The sequence below is a fragment of the Anser cygnoides genome, chromosome 8 (assembly GCF_040182565.1).
Source record: "Anser cygnoides isolate HZ-2024a breed goose chromosome 8, Taihu_goose_T2T_genome, whole genome shotgun sequence".
Classification (NCBI taxonomy): Eukaryota; Metazoa; Chordata; class Aves; order Anseriformes; family Anatidae; genus Anser; species Anser cygnoides.
The window spans coordinates 30,506,426-30,527,881 of NC_089880.1; the positions used below are offsets into that span (position 1 = coordinate 30,506,426).

A 21,456-nucleotide genomic window follows, 5' to 3' on the forward strand; every position below is an offset into this window, starting at 1 on the left:
TCAAGGGAAAGGAGCTATCCATGTGTCCTCTGCTTGGACAAAACCTGACATGATTGATTCCGATCTGTGATCGGTTCATTAAGAGTAATAAGTTGCCATTAATTCCACTGTCTCTGCACTTAGATATAAAATGAGCTGTGTCTCCTAAGAGCTGAAGCTGCTGTGGATCCGTGCAGGTTGTGCTGGTGACACAGCCAGTCTGGTACCACATTTCCTCTGGTCCGCGCTTATTAACTCGCAACCCGGACTCTGGAGCTCCATATGACACATGCTGAAATAATAACGAGGCGTTGCTTTTATTAGGGACTCTAAATTGCTGTGAGTGAAAGGCTACGCGCAGGGAGATGTCACCTGCATAGCTCTGTTCTGATTCACCTGCAGATAACGCCCGTCGTCGTGGGGCAGGTGGGCTCCCCAGTGAAGGCATCTCCCAGCACCCCCAGGTCTTGGTCCCAGGTGGCCCTGGGGAAAATACAAGCTGTAGGAACAGGACTGAGCTGGAGCACAAGCACCAGAGGTGCGTCCGCAAAAGCTAGAAGGGGCTCACAGTTTTGCTGTCTGCTACCTACAGACCTTTTAGCTTTAAAAAGGCAAATAATTTAGCAGTGGTTTTGCATATTGTGAAGGGTTAACAAAACTTTCATTATCACACTCTATTAAGCCAGGACCAGGAAACAATTTCTAATCAACACTCTGATCTGGGCAGGGATTGTGCAGTCTTTTGTAGGAGGCCTCAGATCTGTGTTCTCTATTCTCACATGCTCACTTCCAGCTGTTGTCATTGAAATCCCACATAATCTCCCCGGGTCAAAGGGCAGTCATCCATGACTGCCGCTGTTAGGAGGTTATGCTGATTTCTGTTGTCAAATATTGGCCCTTTTCTCTTTCAATCACTCCCATTCTACTTTTTTTAACAAGAAAGATCCAGCCTAGAATTGTATTACATGACTTTAAAGTCTTAAAAGTGTTCCTCTATTGTACTGACACAACATGCCCTGGACGGTCTAATCCATTGCTGTGGGCCACAAAGAAAGTTTGGGTGCTTCTTAAAACCTCCGCCAAAGCCAGGTAGGCGAGCTTGAAAGAATAGCAGCGTATGTGACATGTGGCACAGCATTTATTTCATAAGAAAACGTGTGTTTTGTCTAAGGTGAGCTATTGCTGTGGCATTAAAATTAAATTGGAAATAACAAGCCAAAATACAAGTGGGAGCATTTGTCAGGGAAAAAAAAAAAAGAGAGAGAGGTTTCTATATCACTATTGATGTGTAATATCTTGTTTAACTCTTCTGTAAAAAGCCCATGAAATAAAAATGTGGTATAATTTACCATTCAAGGTTGATCGTGTACGAATTTGAGGAATGCATTTTGTACAAAGCAATTAAACTGAAGCCATTGTGCCGGCTCTGGAGATCTGTATTTGGGGTCTGTTAGTAAATGCAGATTTCATTACCGTTACCCGTAATATAGAAGGAGCCTGTGGCCCGTGTACAGCTTCACGGTGTCTTCCATCTAACTGGAGACACGCTCGCTTGGACAGGGCATTGCAGGCTGGGATCGACAGCCTCCTCAATCCCCACATGGGTTTTAAATACAAAGTGAGCGGGCACAGGCGCTCGGGCAGCGGCTGGTCGCCGCCCGGGGTGTCCCCGGCCACCCACGCTTGCCCCGGAGGAAGCAGGGAGGTGGACGCTTCCCAAAAGTGAGGTGCATCTTCCTCCCTGCGCGTGCACATGGCACGCGAGCGCCGTGCCAGTTTGCCTGCGGGACGCGGGGTTGGGAAGCGTGCTTCGTCCCGTATGCCCGTCACCACATCCGTGCTGTGCTGCTGGAAGGGAATGCAGCCCCTGTGGCTGCAGGGGCTGGGTCAGCCCAGGCTGGAGAGCCTCGCCTTCCAATTAAGCAGAGCATTAACGTTAGGAAGGTCTTGATTGAAGCATGTATATTCCGTCTTTTTTCCTTTTGCAGGAGAATGCAGATTAGGGCTAACTCTGTCGCTCACGTGCTCCTCCCCAGTGCAGCCGTGGAACAGCTAATCTTTTGGGAGTCCTCGGGGTGATCCGGGTTCCCTCTGATAACGTCCTCTCTCTCAAGGCCTGCGTGTGCCGTGTGATACAGACATTAATTTTCAAATCAATATTATTGCTCCACATTGTTTGTGAAACATGGGATTATCTAGATAGAGGATAAAACCAAAAGGAATCAAGTTGCACTTTGAGCAGAGAGGGCTTTTCTTTTAATCAGGCATTTGGTTAAGATAATAGGCTTGAGACCCTAATTGATTATTACTATTTTAAGGTTTTAAGATGGCTATATATAGTGAGATGCTGAACATGAAAAAGGCTTTAGAAATGGTTTCACTGCTAGTTTGGGGGACCTGTCCTGTTATTTCAAAAGACTGAAAATTAATCAGTCTCTCCCCCCCCCCAAAAAAAAAAGTGTTCTCTAAAGCTTAATACTTTGTCACTTGGACTGTAGTGGAAGAGAAATAACTGGATTTGGACTTCTTCATCTTCAAAGGTTTAATTCTTCCCCATTATTATTTAATTTTGGATTTCAGGAAAACAGCTGTACCTCTCTTTAGAAAATACCTTGCATATTTATGGTGCAATCTAACTATATTATCATAAAAATAACACTGCTGGATTACACAAGGAAACCTGCTGATTAAAGAACAATAATACCTTGAGCACCTTGAAAATATCTTCTGATATTCAATTAAAGAACAATAACCCAATGAACTTTAACCTATAGACCATATTCAGACTTTCTACATAAAAGTAATTGCATCAGTCATGATTTTCTCAAGCTACAACACAAGCGGTTGATTGGTAGATCAACGTCTGAGACTCCTTTTTACAGCATTAATTGGGAAAGCAGACAATACTCTCCCTGTAAACTAGATTTTAGGACGAAGGTTAGTTGCCTTTGTACACGTTTACTCATTGAAATAGGAATGTTTGCTTAATAATTCAAAACAAATAGCATTAGACAACAAGTCCTAATCCTGATTTCTCCTCTGCCAGTGTAAATTAGGAGAAAATTAGGTGAAACTTTATTTGATCAGTGTAGAAAGACTTGTTTAAAATTTCTTTGAGATCAGAATTAGGCTCCAGCAATTCAAGCCTTTTCTTCTGGCTTCTTTACTGGGATCTAAGAGAAGAATATGTAAATCACATTATGAATTTTCTTCCCAATTAAAGCGGTCATCAAGTTGTAGAAAGACGTTTTTCATGTTTTACGTGCTACGGTAGCATTGCATCGTACTTGTACGCTATATTAGATGCATTCTCCAGTAATGGTATGTGTTTATTATTTAGTACCCTGATCTGCTTTATTCCATTTGGTCTTATTAGCTTGTTTTATTTTCCGTCTTGGAGGAAAAAAGGTCGTCCTCATGAGCCAAAGTGAGGTCTTGTGTAATGACATGACTCCTAGCGGGACCTAGACTTGGGCTGAAAGCAAAGATCCAACAATACATTTAAATACCTGCTTCACTTTGTCAGCCCATCTTTCTTTGTCAGCCCAAATAAACATGTGCTTTACTCAAGCACGTGAATAAAATTAAGCACGTGCTGTAGCTGCTTTGCTGAGTCAGGGCCTGCCTTAGCTATCCAGGTGTCTTAATTTATACCCAGAATTTCAGTGAATGGGCTCTGTTAGTTTTTTATAACGCGAGTAAAAATTCTCTCATCCTCATTTTGAACACCTGCTTTACTACCAAAATGTGACTGTCGCACAAAGCTGTAGAGATAACCAGATCATATACAGCAATTTCAATGTCCTATCTTTGGGATATTTAGCAAAACTATCACAGTACACATATTTCAGTAAAGTGCTGTATGAAAAGTAAATCTTGCAAGCTTTCAAGATGTTTAATCATCTTTTCAGTATAGGAGGTTTTTAATGCTAACATCTGCATATGTAATTGCTCAACTTTACCTATTTTCTTCTCATTCGGAATTAAGCGGCACAACCGAATTGATACGTTTTTGCATTTTGACCCTTGTTAATAGGCACAAAATGTTTACATATTTTGTCAGTCTTGCTAGTGCCCAGCCATTCTTCTTTTACTTTACCTCTTTATCATGGTTGTCTCATTTTCTTCTGGCACTGTTATCTCTGCTCAGCAAAACCTGCGGTCTTAGGCCTGGATTTTGCAATCTGAGCCATACAGGCAAATCTTTAAACTTTCATGGGGTTCTACTGAACTGCAAATTCGGAGACCAACCATACATCAAAATGAGCTCAAGATGCAACTCTTAGCCAAGGGCACCGCTTTTGTGCGTATCAAGGTATTATTAATGATTGGTGAGACGGGTCCCTGATTTCCTAATGTTTATAAGTAAATAACAAGTGGGAGAATTGTGAAATTCCCCTTTCATTTGTGAAATGTTTATTTTCAGTATTGAAGGATGAAAATCTAATCACTCTAGTTGCGTGCTGTTGTTTAATGATTACTATTACATGAACACACATAAGAAATGTTCCTACAGAAATAAGTGGATGTTTCAGGTATACCCAGCAAAATAAGATTTTATGAATAATAAAGTTACCAAGCCCAAGCCAACTTAATCAACTTTTCTCATACATGGGGGGAACCTGAGAGCTAGAGTGTGTTGAAAATCATTCTACTGCATTTTCATGTCCGGTTTTACGTGGGTTTGCTGGGCTAAGGGAACGTGGTTAGCCATGCTACAATCATGTTTTTATTGCATGATTACAAAAGGCTCTAGACTTTCCCTTTAAAAACAAGCCAAATGTCTTACCGTAGCTGAGATTTATTTTTAACTTACATACTTAAATTCCACCTTCACTCTGAGTGCGGTAGGAACCTGCCTGAGCAATGCAGGTGGAAGTGGACACCGGAGCAGAGCCGGTATGGTGCGCTGTGAAAAAACAGCACGTGACAGATGTTCGTAGTATTGCTGAATGCACTTCTGGAAGTTGCTCAGATACTGTCATGATGAGCACAGTATGAGAAGTTATATAGCATAGACTGGCTTCCCTACGAAGGGCTCTGCGGAGTAGTAAGCGTCCTGGCCCCGATCCAGCAAGGCACTTAAGCATATGCTTAATTTTAGGCACATGAGTGGTTTCAGTGAAGACCTAAGAGAATTATTTTTAATTCACAGATCATTTAATTCAATAGGCAGGTCTGCTGCAGCATATGAAAAGTAGATCTTCATATTAAAAATACTTGGGAAATTGTCAATGAACAAACATTGTGTATGGCCAGCAACCATTTCTAAAAAGCAGAATGATGTAGTCATCACCTTTATTACGGTAAAATACAAAGCAGATGAGGCAAAAGCATTTACAATTATCTGAGAGGTATTTCTAACTGGAAAATAAGGAAAAATAAAAGCTTGTAGGAACATTTTTTCATTTGAAGTAGAGAAAAATTTATTCTCTTGCTGTAAATAAAAACCTTGTTTGCAGATTGAGGAATTTGTTTGTGTTGAATTTCAGCATCAATTTCAATATTTTATAGTACATTTATCTACAGCTGGAGCATGACAGATTTGTGTATATTTATATGTTTGTGTACATAATACATATGTATATACACATACACAAGGATGCCCAGAGATATACATATACACAGTTTGAAAACCCATCATTATTGCAGAAGTATAAAAACATGCCTGATGCAGAAACTTGTCTCGAGTCTGTTAGCTTAGCAACTGCGTTCATCTGGCACCATCGGATCCTCTCGGAAGCAGGGAACTTTGTCCATGCGGGGTGCAGAGCTTAGCGAGGGCTGGGCTGGAGATGGAGAGCTCACCTCCCTCCAGCCCTCGTCCAGCCCCCTCCCCAAAACCTTCCCTGTCGCCCGCTGCCCCCAAGGTGCGTCTCTTTGACTTCACGTTGCGTGAGCAGAAATGGCAGCGGGCTAAGTTGCTTTAGAAGCAACTCCAAAAGAAAGGCGAGAGGACAAACGGGCAGCTTGTGTTAGTCCTATGGCTCAGTCCGTTGTGGGAAGGTGCGCAGGTATTGCCGGGGTGAGCAGGCTGTACGGTACAATACACCGAACGTAAGGAAATCGTACTGCACCTGACAAACAATTAACAGCGGAGCAGATGGTGCCCCTGCAAAACATTCAATAATATATGTGCGCGTGCTGGAATCGGTGGCTCTAAGTAGGACAACCTTAAAAGGTACGCCACTTATCCCGCAGGCAAGCGGGACTTTACGGTTCTTTTAATAATCTCTTTATCCCGCGATTTCTCCTTTGACCCTGATTTCAAAAGCGGGAGGTCAGCCTGGCCTAAGTGCAGCCCGCTAATTGAAGGCCAGGCATGTCCCGCGTGAGCCGCCACAGCCCACTCCGCGCACTTACACTGGGTGGCAGCCTGAACGCTGCTCCTTTTGTAACTGATCATACCCGTGAAAATTAAATGAACATTTGGTGGTAGACATGTTTTCAGAGAAGAAGGAAAATACTGTTATGTAAAGTGTAATAACATTTTGATGTGTAGAAGCATTCCTTGCACAAGGGAGGCAAGCGTGGAAGTGCACACCCTGGTTCCTAAAGACAGTCCGAAGCTCAAAGTTAATGCTTTTCTTATGCAGAGATTTATTTTGCTTTTCAAAAGCTTGTTTTAAATGTTAGATTGATTTTTTTTTTTAGTGGGAATGGCACTAATTTAATTTTTTTAACCGGCATCTATTTTAAGATTTCCCTAGCGTAACCTTAGAAAATGAAGAGTATATCTTTAAATCTTGTTTTGTTTGAATGAATGGGTAGATAATCCTGATCAGATGTTTCTTTAGAGAATAATGTTTAAAACGATTATGGAACTTAGCTGTCCTGTCTGTTTCCTAGGTACAGTATTTTCATTTCAATTGTGAAGTCATTAGGGGTCATCCAAGGTAACCGTTTATTAAAATAGTCCTCTTTTGTTTCAGATTTCCTGTTGAGATGCTTTAACATGTAAAAATCTCCCTGCTGATGTGTCATGTTAGCTTTCCTAACCTCTAGATAGAAACCACAAAGCAGCCTACATAGCTGTATGACTAGTTACCCACCTACATAAACAATAATTACTGCTAAGTGGGAAATTAGATGTCACATTTTAAGTCTAAATGCAAGTAAAGTATTTGAGAATACTGTCATTAAATGCTTAAAGCTAATCGCAGTTCTCTCACTCTGTTTGTTTTGTAGGACATTTGGGCTTCCAGGACAGTTTTGTCACATCAGGTGTTTTCAGTGTGACTGAGCTAGTAAGAGTCTCACAAAGTAAGTATCATCTTGTGGCTGGTTTATGTGGTTTCTGCAATCCCATTTTTTTTTTTCTTTGATTCTTATCATGCCCCTTCCCCAATTCAGAAACAGTGTCTTGAAAATTGAGAGTCTCTTCTCCCTGCTTCACTCCAGGGGACAGTGTTTATGTGCCACATCTTTTACTATGGGAAAATTAAAACATATAATGAAAAAGTAAATTTAAAAAAATAATAATAATTCTGCAAACCTATGTGTGCAAGCTGATAAGCTTATCTGGTACCCAGCTGAAAATGGGCAGCCTCTATATCAGAGTGCAGAGATACACCCATACAGGTCAGCTTGCTAGTGGATATCCTACAGGATGCAAGGACTGCAGTTCTACCAGACCTGTAGAAATAACATCATCCGTGTGCTAAAGCCAGGAGTTTTCCATGCTGCTTTTGCACACTGTGTTCATCTGTGCCGTGTGTACATGTGCCTGTACAACTGCAATTTGATGAACTTGTAAATAATGCCAACAACTATACCAGCTTCAGCTGTGATACCTCATTGCTCAGGGGCATGCATCCTTAACTTCACAAGGCCTGTGTTTTCCCTTAACTGGGTGGAATTCTGTCTTGTAGAGGGATTTGTTTTTTGACCTTTAAAGAATGCTAATACCCCAGCATGAATGACACACTGCAGCATGATCATTACAGGCTTGTCAATACTCACTAACAACAGTGAATTAAGAGTACCTGTCACCACCCTGTTCCATTGATCAAAGGTGCATTGATTGTATTTTGCTATGGCATAATCCGGATAGTCCAAGGAGAGAATATGGACGTCTCTTGTAGAGAGACTCCTGCTAAAGCAGAGCCCTAGGAACTAGTCCTCTGGGGATCTTCTCTGCAGCCATGCAGTAACATTACATCGTCACCAATTACCACTGCTCCAAGAAAGCTACTCAGCTATGTGTCCCTTTCAAGCCTTAGGTTTGTAACCCATCCATTTAGTACAACCAGTGATAAAAATGGGCCTAGCAGGAAAGTTTGGTTGTATATTGGCTCTCAGCATCCAGTTAAAGTTCTGGGGCTGGAATCTAACTGGCACAACCCAGCAGAGAAGCTCTGTTTCTGAGTCAGAACACAGTTTCTTTTAAGGATTTTCCTATTTTATTTCCTCTTTGGAAAGGCTGCACTTTATAGTCAAAAACCAGCTGGTAAATTGCCTTTATAGTCAAATATAGGATGCTACAAGAAAAGCATGGACAAGGGAGACGTGGATATCAGGGGTATGTGCACAGGAGAGAGAGACAGAAAAAGCTTGAGGCAGATGTTTCTCCTGAGTTTCCTTGCCTGATGACTGGTGGGAGTTTTGTCAGAAGGACAAAGTCGGGAGGACTCAGAAGCCAAGCAGAGCTGCTCAGCGCGCAGCGCATTTGTAAATCAGCCCACTTACTGAAGTGCTCAAACAGGGGCTTTGACATCTAACTCACTGCACTACGTATGCTGCCTTGCTGGTACCTGCAGCCATGGTGGGCAAAACCAAGCTATCTCCTGCCTTTGAAAGTCTCCGTGTCATGTCACTTTATTTCGGTGTGACAACAAAAGGCTTTTGAAGCCCAAAGGATTCTCCCTCCCCCTCTGTAAGGCATCCCACTGCACCACAATCTTATCTTCACTGTAGGAGCACTACACGGCAGAACTGCCTCTGGACTTTGTCAGCCGTGCTTCATGTGTGCAGAGAGAGGACAGGGCTGCTAGAAAAGTGCACCGGTTCAGGACTTACAGCCTTCACAGCCATCCTGGTCCCAGCCTCCCCGCGAGTTTGGCATTGACCTCAGGAGCGTCATGTTTCATGCTTGTTAGTTTTCCATGATATTTTGTTGTAGCTAAACTAAAACGTCATGCAGCAAAAATCCTAGCATTCAACATATTTTGCAAACAAAGTACGAACTGTGTCTGAGACATTCCCTCTGCTTGCCATTGAAATGCACCACCTCCGTCGGTTAGGGTAATTGCACACAGGAAGAGCAGGACAGACATAAACCTCATCTAAAATAAGCAAGGAGGTGTTGGTAGGCAAAACACAAAGATTCAGCTTTCATCTGTTGTAGATGTGGGGGTTTGCACTCTTTTTCATGGGATCTTTAATAATCCTGGAAGGTCAAGACCTCAGTTTTATATCCTGTCCGCAAGCCAGCACCTCTACCAAAAATAGTGTCCCCAAAGCATATCGGGATATCACTTCAGAACTGACTCAGAGGGAAGAGTGCCAGCAACTGATTTAGCTACACTGCTTTTGATAGCACCCTGGATTTTCCTTGGAGATGCCCCAGACATGTACTGACCAGCCGTAACCTTGTTTACTTTGTGAGGTCTGAGAAGTCCACAGCCTGACATGCCGTGGCTACCCAGTAGGATATGTTTAGTGTAGAGTCTGGCAACAAATTCCCAGCAAAGTCAGTATGAATTTGCACGCTAATATTCAAAGGATAATTTAACATAACAGAGCGACAAAGTAATTGCTGCATATTTGCCTAAATTGGCATGTAAGGGCTTTTAAAGAGTGTGCTTTTCAATATAACTCTTGCTGGGTGGTTTATGTATTCCTGTGTCTTGACTTGAGACCAGTCCATGGGTTGCCTTCGTGCTGGGGATCTCAGCTTATGAGCAGCCATTATCCAGACTCACCGGCAGCTATTAAGTATGCAGTTTGAGCAATCAAAATGTCCTCGGCCCATTCTCTTGTTTTTACTTTTGAAAAAGTCATTGCATCTTTAGAAGCCACCATGGCTGGGGATGCAGCAAACCTGCCTGTCTGTAGTGGCTCTCATGTTTAGTCTCTGCTGTCTTCCCGTGTGCTCCGTGTTTGTTTGCTTTACAAAGAGGTTATCTTTGTGTATGCCCATTGCCATTTTTCTTTCCATGCTTGTTTTTGATAATATAATGATAGAAAAATGTGATTTCCCACAGTTTTAACTGGCCTGTGGCTTGCTGCTGTTATCTAAAGTTACGATATGAAATATTGTTTGGAGCAGTTATGTGCCAGGTTTATTTAGTAAAGTTCCCAGAGTTCTGCATGACAAGACGTCTCAAGTAATAGGCAGTTGTCTCAGTCATGCAAATTTGGGGAATGAATTAATCAAGCAAAAGGTCAGCTGTTACCATTGTCTATCTTATCTATCAGTGCTGATCGTCACAGTTTCTATGAGCTATTGAACCAGTCTAGACTACTGTGGTGACAGAAACCTGCTTTCTTCAGTCCCACAGATGGAGATTTGCTTTCAAAATGCTACCCAGCTACAGAATCTTGCAGAGCCTAGTAAAATAGAAAAAGTAGATCATACGTGTTCATCTGAAAAGCAGCTAGTTCCCTCTCCACCCAGTCTGATGTGGATGTTGCAGACCAAGCTGTCAGTTCTCTTATGTTATTAGCAGACAAAAGGTGTGAGCTTCCTTGTAGGTGCTTGTTCACCCCAGATACTGAGGAGACCCCTTCAGATAATGGAGGCTTCATTCTTCCCTCTCCAGGGAGGTTTGGGCTGATACCAGAGGAAGAAGAGTTGGAGCTGTACAGGTTCTGTGAACTGAACAGCCAGCTGTTGACCAAGCAAAACCTTCTCCCTGACCACCCTTGCTAGGAAAATATTCCGCTTGCTGGGTGCAGATACTGCATGGCACTGGGGAATGCCCTCTGCAGGAGGTGCTGGCCTGGGACTCTGCTGCTGTTAGCTTACAGCCTGGTTGAGCAAGAGCCCGTGCTTGGCACAAGCTGGAGCAGAGAGAGGGGCACGGGGGACGTTATTCCCCTGTTAGACTGAGTCTGCACCATGTGGTCTTGTGCAGAGAGCTGCTGGGAAGATCTCCTCCCTTGGAGGTCCTTCAGGCAGCCAGATAAACTGCACTGCCCAGGATGTGAAGAAAGATTTAGGATTTATGAACATTCGCTAAAGCCAAATGAAACATATTTGTTTTGTGCTGTGTTATTTGTCAAAATGACATCATTCTTCATGCTGATAAACAAGGGAATTCTGACTGCACCCTGGACAGAAAATGCCACGCTTTGAGTTTTAAGACGTTAACTGCGTGCAGTAAGGAGCTGTACAGAGCAAGTGGGGTGACTTTTAATCCTTCTAATGAGCCAGTGAAACCACAAGCACACAAGCGTACATGCAGTTGCTTACCACTTCTGTATAAACACAGAAATGGTTCCACTAATTATCCTTGAAAGTTATGCTAATTCCACAGGTAAGAGGTGATTTTGGGGCCAAAGCATTTTGAAAAGCTCGGCATCCTGCAGCACGGAGGATGCTGGCTGCAGCAAGCGCCAGGCTTGCAGGCAGTCTCTCGCTGTGGTTAGCGGCTGCTTTAGCAGCACCCGAGCACTTACCCAGGGCACTGCCAGCCCTGGCACGCAGCAAGGTAGGAGCCAGGCGAGCTCCCGGGCTGCCTTGTGGTCGCAGGGGCCCAGGCTGTCCTTGCTGCCACACAGGCACACAAATGCTAGAAACGAAAGTAACTGCCGCCGCTCCGGGCACGGAGTGTGGGTGCGATGGAGGAAACATGACTTCCTCACACTTCTCGTCGAGTGGCCAGGCACAGCCAAAACAAATTGCAGGGAAAGTCCTGCCAGCCCCACCGCGCACGGCGTGCCGGCTGCAAGGTGTGGGGGCCTGGGCCAGGCAGCGGCTGCAAGGGGCCGGGAGGACGCCGCTGCCTTCCCGTAGGCTGGCAGAGGAGAAGAGGCTCTCCTCCGCAGACCTCCCCGGTGCAGAGCACGTGTGGGAAAGCTGGGGCATCATAAAACAGCTTTTTCTTAAACAGCAGCCTGTATGTTTTCTGCTATACTAAGCATTACAGTAGTGAAGGTAGTTAAAGTCAGCAGCATGAAAATTAACATTCAAAAAGGTACTCTATATTCCTTAGCAAGGCACTGCTATCCAAAACACTCTGTTTGGGCTTGGTATGAGAGGAAGAAAAAAAGATTATAATAAAAAATAGACTGCAGGCATAGAGTGAACAGTTGCCGTGACCTTGCCTTTTGTATGCCATTACACAATTCAATGGCAGTCCACTCAAACCTTGCTCTCGATCAATATCCTATTAAAGCAGCACAAAAAGTCTCTATAAACTTAGTGGTTAGCTATGTTTATAAATGGAACTCAGCATAATTAGATGGTCAATAGCAGGCTGTACTTGTAATTTTAAAATGAACATCACACATTTCATATCTGTTGTATTCAGCTAAGCCTCTTTGCATCTAACGATACAGTGTGTAGGAGACAAAGGCCTTGCAAAAAAAAAAAAAAAAAGGAAGAAAACAGATCCCCTTTCCTCTCTGCATCAGCAGCGCAGTGTGTTTCCCTTTGTTTATGGAGTCACAACACAGGAAAAAGTTTATTAGTCAAATGTCACGTTTCTCTCGTTTAACCTTAAACACATTATCACTTTGCTGCAATGTTACACGTGTAATGATCTTAGTCATATCCCAGCCCCTTTGTAAAAATAAATACATAAAAATGGAAAATGAGAAGCTAAATATTAACATGACTGAAAGAGAGTGCCATATTCCAAGGAAGACAAATGCCAGCCTGGCTGGTTTTATTTAGTGGGTTTCCTGTGCTCTAATTCAATAAATTTTTCAAAATAAATATTCCAATTGAGTTAAGTCAGAGGGCTTTTTGTTAATTTCTCTGTTATTTTTCTTGACATTTCGGGTGAAGATCCGGGCTAACGAGCTGGCGACAGGGGAGGCTCTGCCCGCGTCCCCGGGCCTGGAGCTGCCGCTCGGCCCGGTGCGGCCGCTTCCCTCCTGCCTGCGTGGCAGCCCAGGGTGAGGGACATTCTGCCCACACCAGCCGCCTCGTCCTGCCCCTTCAGAGCAAGCTACACCCATCCCCTGCACACGGGGGCTTTTTGAGATGCCCACAGCTGGAGTCGGAACCAGGCCCAGCATCAGTCTGTTTGTGCAGACCCCTGCGCACATCCCCGGGTGCGAAGAGCAGAGGGGGTCCTTCCTCCGCCAGCCCCCACCCCCCGCCACATCGTGGTGTCAGCACATCGGTGGAGACCCTTGTTTTGAGTCAGAACTGAAATTTCTGACATCCTTTCCTGCTCAGGAGATGTTCTGGAGCTATCGGAAGGTGGTCACCTTGCTGCAGAGCATTTGTTAGGCGGGAAAACGGCGTGTTTTTAACATCAGCGGCCTGGAGTTTCTGCAGGCTGCAGTGTGTGAACAGCCAGCTGTGCTGGATGGTGAGCTTCCCAGCCGTGCTGCTGCTTCGTGTAGGGCCGCAGCACGTTCCCAGGAACAGGACAGTCCTGGTCATAGGCCAAAGGCGGTGTGAAAAGCCATTAGAAGCAGGCTGAGATGCCTCCTGGAGGTGCCTCATACCACAAACCACGGGAGCTACCGGAGCAGCCAGGCAGCCTGCAGCTGAAACCCCTTGCAGGAGGCACAAGGTACGGCTCAGCTCCTCCAAGGCTGAAAGACAGGGATCCAATATGCAGGAGAAGGGATTCTAGAACAGCTTGACCCTGTGCAAAGCTTGTCACGGCACTTCTAGGGTCAGTGGCCTCGAGTTGGTTGTGGCAGGATCGCAGTTCGTCTAGGAACTGCCGTGGGACTTTCCAACATTCAGCTGCTGTGGGCCATCTAGCCACTTCAGCCACTGCTGGGGACATCTGTTGCTGTTTGGTAGAGGTGGGGTTCATTCTGTAACCCTCTTGTTGCAAACAGGCTCCTGCTGTGGCGAGGTGGTTTGGCCTGTAACAAAGAAAGCATCCTTCATGTTTGCTGCGGGGGCAGAAATTAGTCTCTGATTAGCACTTACTTCTTTGTGCTGAGTTTATACAGGATTAGCAATACCCATTTCTTCTTCCACCCCTGTTCTGGAGGTACATTTCATTTTCATATAGGGCCAATTCAAATGCTTGAGCAGAAATGTCCTGGATTTGGGGAGAGGGGGAGTAACAGTGAGGCAAGAGGACGAACAGAAGCATTATCCAGATATTATTTTTTCTTCCATATCTGTTTGGGATAAAGCTGCTTCATAAATCTTGTGGTGGTTAGGAAATTCATTGTGCCTCAGAAAGAAAAGGAATAGTGCTTTAATTTGGTTCTTGCCTTTTTATGTTCCTGTTTGGAAAATAGTGTGCATAACCTGTAAGTTAGGCTTTGGTAGGTAGAGGGTGCAGAGGAACTGATCAGCAAAGGGTTTGCAGAGCAGAAATCTGTTTGGCAAGGAAGTTGCTGAAAACTGTGGAGTAGATGCTGCAGAGAGTACCTTTATGATTGATTTCCATTCAAGTCAGACTGACTGCAGTGTGGTCATTTTTCTAACCCATAACTGCTCACACTGCAGCAGTCTGCTATCTGCAGGGTGTCTGAATTATAGCAGTCCATGTCCGTGTTACCTTTTACACAAATTACTTACACCGTTTTCTTTTTCCATGCAAATTCATCAGTTTTACAGCCTCTTGTAGTTGCTGTCAGGAAACTGTTGCAGAAAGCACAAATTGATAAAACGAGTTAATTTTACTGTGCTTAATTTTTCTTTCTTTGTGTTAACACACCCTCTCATATACCCGGTGTACAGGAAGCATATGATAGTTAAGGGAAGATAACAAAGGATTTGAGCGTTCTTGTCATAAATTACTTCCCAGCTTCGTTCCTTTTAATGATCATTCCAGATTTTCTCAAGTTTTAATAGTGTTGTGTATTTTCCGTCCCATGCTTTTAAAAGTCCATGGCTATCCTGGCTGTTCCCTTTCTGTCTCAATGACGTTCTTAAAAGATCCTTGCCAAACAACAACTAATTGTCTTGTGGGGATGATGAGGCAGCTGCAAAGCTACATTATTCCTCTGTCAGATCTGACACTGTGAGCTCCTTAAGTCTTGGGGTGAAATACTGGCCCCATTACAGTCAATGGCAGCACTCCCAGAAGGCCTGCATTTCAGCCCAGACATGTTAGCTGGGCGATATGAGCTATCCTGTCTTCATTTCCTCACTCCTGCCCCGTCGGAGTGAAAGATTTTTTCGTCTTTGAAAAAGGGCCAGATTCTCAGACCAAAGATTAAACTTGGCTCAGCATCCATGTGTGGCATTGAGACTGCTTCGCCTTTGTTGCTGTGAATCGGGGCTCTCAGACAATACGTTCCAGGCCAAACTTGTGCTTTTTATTGTGTAGTATGTCCTTTTTCAGATGTCTCTGAAATGTGAGAGAAAATCATGATCTGTAATTGTCAGCTCCCTAAGTTGCTTTGTCCTGCAAATAGCACTGGAACAGCAACAGTGGCTACGGGACCACATGCCATATAGTTGCATGTTTTTGTGAAATGCATTATCTTTTAATGCATTTAACTTTAACATTAAGCTGCTCTGTTCCCAGAAGAATACAGCACATGGAGTTCATAGGCTTGTGCCTGAAAACTTTAGGACGTGCAGGAACTCATAATATTTTAATGTAAAACCAAGGCTTTAAGACATGGAAATTAATGCTATTCATATCCCTTACAATAAAATTTAGGTGTTTGGTAAGGTAGTGAGAGGTGAGCAGTGAAAAGTAATCGCTGGATAACATTTTTTGAGACAAATGTCTCTAGCTGTGATTTAGCTGGAGGAGAGGCCAGAGGAAAATTCAGATGCTCGCAGGCAGAAGAGAACTTGGGTTTTTCATCTGTGTTTGTACTTTCTCCAAGGAGCATTTGTAACCTCTGTGCTTGGGGATGTACATCACGTACATACCAGAGGTCCTGAGGTGTGTATTTCCCTGCCTATACTGCTTATAGATTATGCCAAGCACACTACAGGGATGATGCAGCCTATTTGTAACTATGCCAGTAAATGCAATGTTGTCCTAAAAGCAAACACAACAAGTTTCATTAAGTGTTAGACTGATATTAATAGAAAAACAGTGCTTAATTAAATTGAATAAAAGTGTGTCATAATCATTTGATTTTTTAAAGAAAATTCCTCATTGGAGGAATATAAGAAAGAGTCTATGGAACACTGTATTCTTGATAAAATTTACATTTGCTTGATTGCAATGCCCGCTTCCATTAGCATTTCTCAATTTCCACATCCCACCTCTTCTCATTGTGAAAATAAATACATTATTGAGGAATAAGAAATTGATTTTGAAGTGCAATTCATGCCTTATTCACTCGAGTTACTGACTTCAATTTTTTTTGTTTCCCCAGCACCAATAGCTGCAGGAACAGGCCCTAATTTCTCCCTCTCAGATTTGGAAAGTTCTTCATACTACAGCATGAGCCCAGGAGCAATGAGGAGGTCTTTACCTAGCACATCCTCTACCAGGTAATTTAATCTTTGCCTACTGCCAAGTTACTTGGAAACCCAGGCAAGCATCATTACTCATCTGGGAAAGTAACCACTAAATTATTTGACAAGTTGTTTGGGGGCCTCAGGATGGGGAGCTGTTTCAGATTCACAGAGCTGAATGTTCAACTGGATTGCCGTTAAAGTTCTTTTTATATATACAAACTTTGAAGAAAATCAGTTGCATTGCCTTGTGTAACTTCTGGCTCATGTCTTGGTGTATCAGGAGAAGTTCCACAGGAACTGTTGGAGTTTTAGTGGTGGCAGAAGAGAATTGGGAGCTTATCGAGATGAGCTACTTTGTCCTGGCAGGAAAATCTTAAGATAGTCTTACATGCATTCTATATCTTAGTAAGTGTTATCTGTGAGACTAATACAGTTTTAGGATCTTAGTCTTTAATGCATTCTAGTTTTCATATAGCATTTAGAAATTTGTGACAACGATTTGCAAACTGTGAGTTGTTAATGCAGATGACTACCCAGTTTCATTTTGATTTTGGCTTAGATACCAACTGCCAGACAAGGATATTTTTTATTTTTTACCCTATCATTTTACTTTAAGCATCCATGAGATTAGATTTATAAACAAGCCCAGTCACTCTGGTAGTTTTGAACACTATTAAAGAAACGGACTGATTTTTCTTCCCCCACGGCCAAAAGAGATCACTTATTTCAAAGACATGACAAGAAAGTCTAACTTCAGCCCAGGGTTGTTTGACGTTTTTATCTCAGTCTGCAGTGCCATCAGCTTTGCAGTAAGCAAGTACACATGTAAAAAGACTCTACAGTTTGAATATGGCTGTGGTTTTTTATTTTCTAAAACGAAAATCTTTAGAGGGAGGCTCTTAGCCATAGCTTCTTACAGCTGGCAGTAACTGCAAGAACATTCTACATCTTGCAGTTAGTGTACATTATGAAGTTTGGTGACTACAGTTCCCATTACACATCAGTTATAAACTTTGTCCTCTTTCTTCTTTGCATATAAACTGTGCGCCCCATTTACAGTGCCCATCACTAGCACCATTCTCAGGTAGAGTTTGGTTGCGACTCCAGAAGCAAAAAAGTGAGGTTATCAGTTACTTAAGAGCTCAGTTGTTACTCTTCTGTTCTTCTGCAAATAGCTAGCAGTGATAAGGACACAATTATAAACAGCATGGGTAGTTAATAACTTGGTGATATGTTTGTTTTCCTCTCATTAGGCTGTTCCCAGTCAGAAAAAAAAATACTCCTTAAATACACAGAGTCAGCGGAATTATCAGGCGGTAATTATATTGTATGCACACAATTTCCCCTATTGACACATAACAATTCTCTAAATTACGGAATGGCCAAACCTGCATTCCACACATACCACAAAAATTATTCTTCCTGTTTCTCACAAACTGATTTCGTATACCTGCGCAGAGCTTCGGGTGAAGAGCTGCACAGAGACTGCAAGTTGCAGACCAGCAGAAATTGGAATATTTGATGTGTTTTAAGTATGTTCCCCCTGTACAGAGGAGCCTGTTCTTGAATGCCTTAAATCTTAATAGAATACAGATTTGGGGTAAAAAGTGAACTGACCCAGCCTCGGAAAAGTACTTAAAAGAGAAATTCTCAGTAATGTCCCCACGCAGTCTGTGCAACTCATTATAGAAAACAGAGCCAATCTGAGTGTCTTTGGCTTTGGGATCCTCTCCCTACCAAACTGCTGGAGTCTTGAGTCACTGACCATCAGAGACCACTGAAAGGGCTCTTCTGTCTCCTGAGCTGTTGGTAATGGAGGTGTGATTGATTACAAGGGAGTCCTTTAGTACTGACACTGCGCAGAGGTACCTGGTGGGGGCTTTTTTATACAGGTATAGGGTAAAATGTTTGTACTTGTATGATAATGTGAACATTTGAACCACGAATGGATTCTTCCATCTTTCATTTGTCTACACTTCTTATGGGACTGAAGTCTGGATTAATTTAACAGCTACAGTTAAAAGACTGAAAATACAAGTTTGAACTGATAAATAATATGTCTTTCAGACTAAGCTGTGCAAAAACCTGACAGTTAAAATGTCTTGCATGTTATTACTGTATTCATTCAAATTGCAAAAATAATGCAACACAAATGAAATTATTTTATTGACCTCTGTGTGCTTTGAAAAATATCCTACTTTTTGCCCAATAAAAGCCTAAATGTTAGACTGTCTTCTAGTTAAATTCAGATGTGTTTAGGTGTTCAGTTTGGACTCCTTGAGAGGCTGTAGTTTCCATAAGCAGGTTAGTCTCGAGCAGTGCTAGCAAGGTATGTCCCAAAAGACGTGCCTTTGTTCCTTTCCATATATATAGTAGTTATTATGTGTTTTTACTTCTTCAGCTCTACAAAACGTCTCAAATCTGTGGAGGATGAAATGGACAGTCCTGGTGAGGAGCCGTTTTATACAAGCCAAGGGCGCTCTCCAGGAAGTGGCAGCCAGTCAAGTGGATGGCATGAAGTGGAGCCAGGTAAGCCACGGCTTTCAGGAGCCCGAGAAAATTATCTCCAGTTGCTCATTTTGTTATCAGAGTACACTGAATGCTGTATAGAAAGGTGCTCTATTATAAAAATCTTGTAACTTCTTCTGAGAAAAGGTCAGTCTAATGAAAATACTGTAGAGGTTTATTGCTCCTGCAGCTGTAAATGTTTCTGTAGTGTGTCACTTCTGTGTTTTTGCCAAATATCTTAAGTATTTAAATAATGCAGCAAAAGATACACTGTCTGTTTCTGTCAAAATGTCCAGATTCAGTTCTGGGATAGCAGTGACATTCGCTTAGCAAAAAGCAGCACCTGTTTGGGGTGTTCCCCACAGTTATACTATTTAAATAAATATCCCTAAACTTATGTAAGGTAGAAGGACTTTTCAAGCATTCTACAACACTCGAGATCACTTAGTAATGACTTTTAAGAGACTTACAACGTCATCTGAAGTGTGATTGGAGGTTTCGTATCAAAATAGCTATCACTGGGTATTAAACTTCATAAGCTTTAGGAAGCAGCTTTTCTGCCCCTTCTCAGTTAATTTTTATGTGTGATCTTTCTTGCTGATTATCTTTTGGGTTATGTTACGTTATGTATTTAACTGTCCGTTGGTCACTTATCTTGAGATCATCTGGGTGCTTAATACTATTGAAAATATTTTTCTGGGTCAGTGCTACATATAGAGGTAAAGCTAGTGGCTTGATTTTGGTTACAGCTAAATATTCATCTATTTATTGCCAATAAAAATAACAAAAGTCTTATTTGTTAGATAAACACAGTCAGTACTTTCATCTCCCAGTGTTTGAGAAGCCTCCCAGTGTTTGGGAAGGCCCTCTAAACAGCCCAAAGGGTCTTTCGCAATACATGCTTTTTTCCTTTCTTGTTTGTTTGGATTTGAATTAGTATGTTTTGGGTTTGTTCTGAAACAACACATGCTTGTCCAGGGCACTGTGTATAATGAACTGTACAGCACAGAAAAGTAAATTCGACCTGAACAGCATTAAAATCAGTTCTGTGGGCACTTGGCCAGCCACCTATATCCTTCATCATGTAGGAAACATACCCACAGCTTTCTCTGGAGACCCTGTCAAACAGCTGTCCTTTACAGCATGCCCAGAAAGTCACCAAATTTGGGCTATTCCAGACTGGGAGGGGACTGATTCCCGCGCCTGGGAGCCCTTGGAGGATCCCCTGCCAGCTGCCCTCTCTCCTCTAATGAGGAGGAGCCAGCTTGTGGGCCCTTATTGAGTGCAGATGTGGCACTTTGGCAGGAGGAGAGGGTGGACCTGCAGGCAGACAAGTGCCAGGCTCCCTGTGACTGCCTTGCCACCGTGGTCCCCAGGGCTCTGGTGTTTTCAGCGAGGTGCCCTGCTCCGTAGATGCTGGGGGCTGTTTCCTCCATCCGCTCCAGTCTCCAGATGATGTAAGGCAGAGCTTCACCTTGTACTGAGCTACTCTGCTCATGGAGTGGCAGAAGCACAAACAAAAGCACAGCGCCCATCGGAAGGAGAGATCACAACCTCCTCTCAGGCACAGATGGCTAAAAGCTGACTGGTTCACTGCTTTGACATCATGGTCAGACTGAAGGCTAGCTCCCCCCAAAGTTTGGGGTCCTCTTTATTAATGACAAATGTTCTTCATTTATACAGCAGCCAGAGGCCGGCTATTAATTTTGCTGTCACTCCTGGTGATTTTCCCCACGTTTTCATAACCTTGGTCTCATCCAAGTCCTGTCTAGAGAATGGCACTGGAGTGCTAAGCTGTGCAAGAGAAGTACCTAAAGCCCTACATGCACAAGTGGGATGGGGGATTTAAGCAGAACTGCCCGTGTCAAACTTCCTGAGGTTCTCAGATAGGGAAAGGAGTGAAGAGGAGAGGAGAGGAGAGGAATGAAGAGGAGAGGAGTGAAGAGCAGAGTGAAGAGAAAAAAAATAGAAAATGGAAGAGGAAGGGAAGAGGAGAGAGAAGAGGAAGAGGAAGAGGAAGAGGAAGAGGAGAGGAGAGGAGAGAAGAGAGAGAGAGGAGAGGAGAGGAGAGGAGAGAAGAGAAGAGAAGAGAAGAGAAGAGAAGAGAAGAGAAGAGAAGAGAAGAGAAGAGAAGAGAAGAGAAGAGAAGAGAAGAGAAGAGAGAAGAGAAGGAGAAGAGAAGGAGAAGGAGAAGGAGAAGGAGAAGAGAGAAGGAGAAGGAGAAGGAGAAAAGGGAGGTACATCCTTCCTCAAGACCTTGCTCTTTTATTATGAAAAATCCCCGGTTCTGCCCAGGCTTGCCTGTAAAATGGCAGAAAATCACCTTGCAACATGAGGGACTCAAGCCAGGTACCAACTAGATATAGCTCAGATTCATCAAGCTATCTATCACTGTTGCAGCGGAGAAGAAAAAGAGCTTTATCCTGCTTGCGTGGGATGCACTTTCAATC

The 21,456-nt window shown here is 43.2% G+C and overlaps 1 protein-coding gene across 18 annotated transcripts in view; it reads left to right on the forward strand.

Moving 5' to 3' along the window:
• NFIA (nuclear factor I A) overlaps positions 1 to 21,456 on the forward strand; it is a 351,994-nt gene that overhangs the window by 253,774 nt on the left and 76,764 nt on the right. For all 18 annotated transcript variants that reach the window (XM_048062022.2, XM_048062027.2, XM_048062024.2 and 15 more), the window contains 3 exons: positions 7,168 to 7,242; positions 16,414 to 16,531; positions 18,900 to 19,027. In XM_048062022.2, coding sequence (XP_047917979.1) covers positions 7,168 to 7,242; positions 16,414 to 16,531; positions 18,900 to 19,027 — 321 coding nt within the window. The remainder of the gene's footprint in view (positions 1 to 7,167; positions 7,243 to 16,413; positions 16,532 to 18,899; positions 19,028 to 21,456) is intronic.